The 7,500-nt window shown below is 34.4% G+C and overlaps 1 protein-coding gene across 1 annotated transcript in view; it reads right to left on the bottom strand.

Annotated features, from left to right (window-relative positions):
- The window catches only part of LOC144449999 (uncharacterized), a 69,084-nt gene that overhangs the window by 20,643 nt on the left and 40,941 nt on the right, over positions 1-7,500 (bottom strand). The window contains exons 33-43 of the mRNA XM_078140565.1: positions 6,970-7,143; positions 6,006-6,501; positions 5,080-5,271; positions 4,404-4,523; positions 3,784-3,989; positions 3,510-3,594; positions 3,069-3,260; positions 2,580-2,696; positions 1,476-1,742; positions 523-675; positions 1-36 (exon numbers count right to left, since the gene is read on the bottom strand). The exon at positions 1-36 is cut by the window's left edge and continues 146 nt beyond it. Coding sequence (XP_077996691.1) covers positions 1-36; positions 523-675; positions 1,476-1,742; positions 2,580-2,696; positions 3,069-3,260; positions 3,510-3,594; positions 3,784-3,989; positions 4,404-4,523; positions 5,080-5,271; positions 6,006-6,501; positions 6,970-7,143 — 2,038 coding nt within the window. The remainder of the gene's footprint in view (positions 37-522; positions 676-1,475; positions 1,743-2,579; positions 2,697-3,068; positions 3,261-3,509; positions 3,595-3,783; positions 3,990-4,403; positions 4,524-5,079; positions 5,272-6,005; positions 6,502-6,969; positions 7,144-7,500) is intronic.

The raw sequence follows: 7,500 nt of genomic DNA, 5'->3' as shown, positions 1-7,500 counted from the left end.
AATCAGTAGTGCTAGGCGTCCAATTTAATACCCCAGCTATAACGAACAAATACATTTGATATATTCAATCATCGACCTGACAAATAAACAAACCATTCCAAATTTACCAACGTGGGTTTCTACATACTTTAAACATAAATCGACCATTGATTACCAAGACACCATCTGAAGTCTCTCACTTTCACCCGCCACAAGACGAATAAGGACTTATAAAGCAGAATGAGGCATTTCTGGAAAGGTCCTTACCTCGCAAGAAGTAATGGAGACTGCAAAGGTTGTTCATCAAATACCTTACAGGCTAACAGTAGACTATCACGTGAGGATAAAGTTGCAACATTATGTCTAACTCTGCTGGGGGTTGGTGAAAGTTACTTTGCGATTCCACTGACAGAGTCTGGGTAATTGAGACTGCATGGATTGTGTATTTTTTAGATTTTGCACAATTATCAAAATTTCCATGTATTTAATTTACGTACCAGTATTGTAATTTCAGAGGCTTTTGGTGACAAAACACATACTTACTGTTAGCATCTATGCTTGCTCCAGGTATGTCATTGGCTAAACTGAATGTGATGGCGTCGTTATTTAGATCAGTTGCTGTATACTCGATTGTGTAGGATTGGTCAGTTGTCACTTGTATAACTTGGGTTCCATTAATGATAGGAGGGTAATTTACTAAAAAAAGGGAAAAGCAAATTGATTTAAATGTTCAAGTATATGAATGGAAGTTACTTTGTGCTTCACACAAGCCAAGTTAAACGAGTTCGAATAAAGCATATGGAATTTATTTAGTCGTATTTCTACGTCACAAAAACAGACATCTATATCAGTTATATTTTTGTTCGTTCAGCCAAGGAAAATACGAATGACCTAAGGGGCCTTCGTCACTACTCGTCTAGTGACTCGCAGTGACAACCCTTAGGTTCCAAGTATTTGCCGGTTTATTCGCAAAAAATGTTGGATAATCACATAATTATACCAGCGCTAGTAATATAAATGAAAAATTGGGAAAAGTAATGGTAATTTTAACACTTTGACTCTTATTTCGAACACAGCAGAAGCAGTGACGTAGACACGCGTCCTCGAGCTCGTGACGTAGAACGACAATAGTATATATTCCATATCTTTGTTCAACTTGGCTAGAGCATGGTATAATGATTGATAATTATTTGGGATTAGCTCCAGAGTAAACAGTATAACCCTGATTGAATGAGATTTGGAAAGGTTACAAATGAAGCAAATAATAAGTTTCCTGTAACAATCAAATTATTGCTATTCTAATTCAAGACATGTTATAGTTATACAACAGTGTCAATATGACCGACAAAAAATGACTCACCAGTCACGAAAAATTGGCTTTTTTGATTGATTTACTATGTTGTGTCTTTTTAAGTGATGAATTTGAAGTTAATATTGTTAACAATGTTTTGGAATAAATGATAAAGTAAGCTATCTACACAACGTCAGTAACTTACTTAATTTTTCTTCCCCGTCTTGAAATTCAGCCGAGGACAACTTTGCAGCTTTTCCGATACGTGTGGCTCTGGTTGCCAAGGTATCATATAAACATTGTGTGTTGTCGCCACATGTTGTGGTGGCTGTATCGAGGAACTCCTTATCACTTGAGTTAAACCTTGATATCAGTTCGTCAAGGAAATATGGAACAAATTCAGGATCATTGTACGTTGACCAGGATTCATCATCTAAATAACTGAACAACGACTGCTCAGCTGTCACCATCCCTTTTAATAAGAAAAAGAAACACATTATATATTCATAATAGTAAGATAATTTGAAAATGCATATATAATTTTCAGTAGACATACGAGGTCTCATAATATAGAGGTAATATCATGAGTGAGCAAGGGAGTTAACATGATTTAATTTGGTGAGAATATGGTGGCTATACAAGCTCTAAGCTTTGTTGATATTTTTCTTCAAACTTTGAACGTTGTGGCGGGTTATGCATACCAATATGTCATTTTCACAATATACACCATGTCACTAGGGGCTGGCTAGCCGTGTGTGTTTTTCAATTCGTGGACGTTTTACTAGAATTTACGAATTTAACAATTCACTGGTAATAAAAATAGATCATCACATCTTATTAATATTACAGTATACATACATACGTACACATACATCCATCCATCCATCCATCCATCCATCCATCCATACATACATACATACATACATACATACATACATGTACATACATACATACATACATACATACATACATCCATCCATCCATCCATCCATACATACATACATACATGTACATACATACATACACACATACATCCATCCATCCATCCATCCATCCATACATACATACATACATACATACACACATACATACATACATACATACATACATACATACATACATACATACATACACGTACAAAAAATGCTTTACTCATGTGTCATGGGATGTAATGTGTTGCAGGACGATAGGATTGCAATTTGTTCAAAAACATCATCACAGTGTACTGTACAGTTAAACGAAAGACAGTTTTATATCCTGCTTTATCACTGCAGAATTATGCATTATAGTAGAAAATATATACACTTACATGTTTGACCAAACTCGAACTGTTCCCTCTCTGTTAATTCTGCTCCTGGAATGCTCGGTGTCTTCAATGTTCCATCGTACATTGTAAAATCATCTGTTACATCATCATTCCATATTCCTTTGGGTATAACAGTAACGACGATATTTTAACACTGGCAAAGAAAGACATTCTTTGGGAACATTAATGTAGACACCCGTATATATAAACATTACACATCCTACCCTCAATAGCGAACTTGCAAACCCGCCATGTTGAATGTTGCATCATGGGGAAATGTGATAATAAATACTAATCAATTAGTATTGTAAACAATACTGTTACATTGTTTGCAACCACGAATGATCAATTCATAGTTTACCCGGACTATTGTGGGAGGTTAATTTTATCAGTAGCTCCAGATTAGGTATAACAATAACTACAGATAATCCAATAGTCCTTTGCATCTGAGCATGCGAGTTTTGCCTTTGTAAGATTCTGGGATTTACTTACCAAATAATCCACGAGTTTTCCCTTTGTACGATTCTGGGGCACTGAACAGGACATCAAGCATTGTACTATTTTCTACCACTCCAACAGAGATGGAAATACCAGAAGAGAACAACGCAATGATCCTAGGTTCTGACTTTTCTGAGGTATATTTCTGACGTAACTTAACGTTGTATAGACCCAGGTCGGTAAAGTCTATGTATGGACAAAAAAAAAACATCAACAACTTTAATAAATTCCACACATATCAGTCTTGCTATTTGATTTGTATTTGTGTCTTATAATTAATAACATTTTTTTCACAAATACACACATAAACAAAAATCACACATGCATACATACATACATACATACATACATACATACATACATACATACATACATACATACATACAAATATCTGAAAACAGACATCTAGAGGATACGAATATGTTCTTATCCTACCTTCACTCAAATATGTGTTGTTAAATTCCTCTCCATCAACCAATATCACAAATCCAGACAGACTTGTTTGAACCATTATTTGTATCTGAAACAAATTGAAACCATAATATCAAATAAATAGTATTTGATAATAACTTGATATTAGTATAATTATCAGTAAATGGTGAATATTTCAATTGTATCTAATTAACCATAATTGTGTTGTATCCTTAAGCAACATATAAAATGTCTATATATTTCAGATGTGATTTGGCAAAAATATTCGCTGACTTACTGTGCTTGAATTTTGCTGTTTGGCAACAAATGCTGTGAACTCGGTCGCCGAAGTCTCACTTCCATTGTCATATGTAGCGAGTCCAGTCCTCCCTTGTAAAATAAAGTCCCCAATGTCGACATCAACCAGTATGTATTCACCAAGTCCATTGAAGGTGTAGTCAACGCCGTCCAATGTTTTTAGATGAGGATCACCAAACATCCATCCTTGAAATTAAACGGAATGAGAGATGTGGTTGTTAATTTGTTTATCTATATTCGTTTAATCAGATTGATACAAAAACCAAAGTCTCCAAAATCTGTGTCATATGTATAGGTTATTGGCCATGTATTTATGTATGTATGTATGTATGTATGTATGTATGTATGTATGTATGTTCATATTAGAAATATATGCTTCATTTGTAATCATTCAAAATTTAGAGTTTCAACACAAAATAATAATTTGAAATGCTGGGAGCTTTCGACTGAAAACTGCCAGCCTTGTTTATTCTATGTGAAATGATGCTGTTTATGTGTGATTCTAGCCATCAACACAACTGATTGCAGATATAGGATACTCCTGATAACATAATGTCTATATGGTATTTTAGTAAATATAATAAATGTCCCTATACTTACCAATACGTGGTGGTGTATAATCGCTACATTGACCTACTGGTCTCTTTTCCTTATAAAGGTCGCAGAATGCAGGATCGTTAGACATAGCACAACAAGAGTACCTGGGCATTAAGTCGTCAGCTGAGAAAATAAATGAACAAATAATAAATAAAAAAAACAATAATACATCAAGGCAAATAGTACTACTATATGCTTTACAAAATAACTAATTGAAACGACTTTTTAAATAAAACTATGGTCTTTCCGAATTGAATATGCAAAGACAGATGGTATAACATAGCAAGATATATACTTACATCCATCCATCCATCCATCAATCAAATCCTTCCACCCTTCCATCCATCCAGACAAACTCACTAATTGTATTTGTTTTAGCAAATTTACGCCACAGATTTTATTTGCAAGCATCGTCGCAAACAACAGCCTCTTTTACGGCACCGTCCAAAACGCACCGTCAATGGGCTCGTTGTTTCGCCGTGTCGTGGAAAAATAACAGCTTTGGTTTGTGAGAATGTTCACAAGAAGTCAAGCCCTTAAACGCAAAAAAGTTAATGTTTCCATTTCTATGGTTTGGTCTTATTCCCAATACCTAGTTTACAACCAGTAGCACTATTATAGAACTAATATAGAACTAATATAGAACTAATATAGAACTACTACATCAATGTTGACCTACCTAACCACATTAAATATCTATAGTAGTCAAAAAACCACCATCCGCGGAATGTATAATACGTTCTCTCTTGGAAACTACTGGACCATATGTCCTGCTCGTAACCATCAACCAATGAGTGGTCGGACCTATAGGCACATTGTTGTCCAGCACCGAATCTGTTGGCGTTCGCTGACTGTAATGTGAAGCTTGAACCTACAGAATGCATTTAATGATACAGTCGTTAAATATACAATAACGCATAAAACACATGTCTTTCGTCAGTAAAAAAATACATAAAACTAGACTCTTCAGTGAGGCTTTCAAATTTTGCAATCGAGAATTCCAGAGTTTTTCTTTGACAAATATACTGATAATTCGACATAGTGATACACCTATAAAAATATTCTTTAAAAGCGCTGAATGTTCAATTTTATTTGCTATGATTTGTCCTACAACTTAAAATCCAAAAATATTATGTCACAAGTGAGGCGTCTCTTCAAAGTAACAAAATATCTACATAATCAATTTATGGACTTTAATATTTTAATTAATTAATTAATTAATTAATTAATTAATTAATTAATTAAGTAATTAATTAATTAATTAATTAATTAATTAATTAATTAATTAATTAATTAATTAAGTAATTAATTAATTAATTAATTATTCAACAGTCCTGATTAAGCAATTCATTGTCGGTACACTGAATATTCATTACATATACTGTAAAGACATTAAATTATTTAAACATTCTTCGGGCAGAAATAATCTTGTAATAAAGTCTTTATTATTACTGTTATCATAATAATTAGTCATTATGTATGTTGATGTAATAATGTATTTGTAATGCAGAGTCATGCTAAATATTAAGTAACTAGTATTGAAAATCTTAACACTAATGTATGCTAATTTATGCAAGATATTGTCAACATAACTTATGACTATACCTCGACGGATGCTGATACCAGCTTGGACCTCGGCTGTGAGACCCGAGTTTGCTTCTTCATCTGTGATAGCACGGTTAGCTTGTCCAGTTACAATACTGCTTCCTCTACCAAAGCTGTTATCATTTTGACCCTGCTCAAATCCACATGGACATCCGCCAAGTCCTTCATTCCATGTTGATGGATCAGGTTGTACCACATACCAGTCTAGACATCTCTTTTTGTGGTTAACTGTAAATTCATTGTTATCTTCAACCCTTAAAACCCATCGTCCTTTCAATCCTGTATTGCCATTCCTCTGATCAGGACGATAACGGTCTTCTGGACTTGAAGAACCGCTTTGTAGGTTTTCTACTGTACCTCGGCCGTTGTTGTATCCATATATGGCGTTATTTTCAGTGCGCATGTCAGTATTCCATAACATCTGATCTTCCTTGTAGTTAAGAATGACGAACCCATAGATGCCATCTGTAGCTAAAATGGCCTGGAAAGTATTTGTCTGGGGGCAAAATATTATGCTGTCAGTAAATTGCTACAGGATCTGAAGTTACACTCTGTGTTTACTCTTAGAGACCGTGGTTTCAATTGAAAATTTCAGATTTCCATTTTATTGTTAATCGCATATGAAGCCAGAATGGTTCACATGGGAGCATTTTCCGAGACCAGATGTTTATGTAGATCTACTGCTTTTTCACCTACAGTGTAATCGTTTTATTATAACTGGACCTTTAGAACACTACACCGTTTTAGCTTTCATTTCAACGATATTTGAAAAGAGCACATTCCTATCAAAATCATAATGCCCTAATGGAATAACATCATACGTCATGACATCACGACTAATGTATTTGATGAAGTGTTCGTCACCTGTTTAACCCCAGCCAAGACGTCTGAGATACAATCGTATACTGGCGACGTACATATTATTTTAAAAGGTCCTATACGACAACAGACAAATAACACTTACCCATTCCTTGGTGTAATTTACACTGAATGCTGCGACTTCAAGCCATGTTACTTTAAGTATCCATGTTGCACTGAAACCTTGAGCTTGGGAATCCGAGGTACTGCTGGCATAGTCTGCAATCTTACTGTTAACCTCATTAAATACTTCAGAATCTCCAGTGTCAATGTCATACTCCTGTGATTTAAATAGTAATGTAGTCATCATAAGCAATGGTAATATGCAAATCCTTACAATATACATATAAAGTAATGCGAATGAAAACGTATGGCTACAGATGTGAGAACATGTCTTTGAAAGTTAACCATTACACTACAGCTAATAAGACGTGTGGTAGCAAAATTAGCATAAATTAACATACATGATACATATGTATGTAAAAATTATTGGTGTGAATCAATAATCATTCAATCTCGCAATCAATTCATTAAACAAACACCTGTTGATTATTACCTTTATCTAAAGAAATGTCACGAATACTCATTTCTCGGGTATTGAATGTGCATTTCTGCTTACTCTCTCTTGAGATAACAT

Source organism: Glandiceps talaboti, chromosome 19 (genome assembly GCF_964340395.1).
Source record: "Glandiceps talaboti chromosome 19, keGlaTala1.1, whole genome shotgun sequence".
NCBI classification, from domain to species: domain Eukaryota; kingdom Metazoa; phylum Hemichordata; class Enteropneusta; family Spengelidae; genus Glandiceps; species Glandiceps talaboti.
The sequence above is the reverse complement of the archived record's forward strand: the minus strand, read 5'-3'. Positions and strand labels throughout refer to the sequence as shown.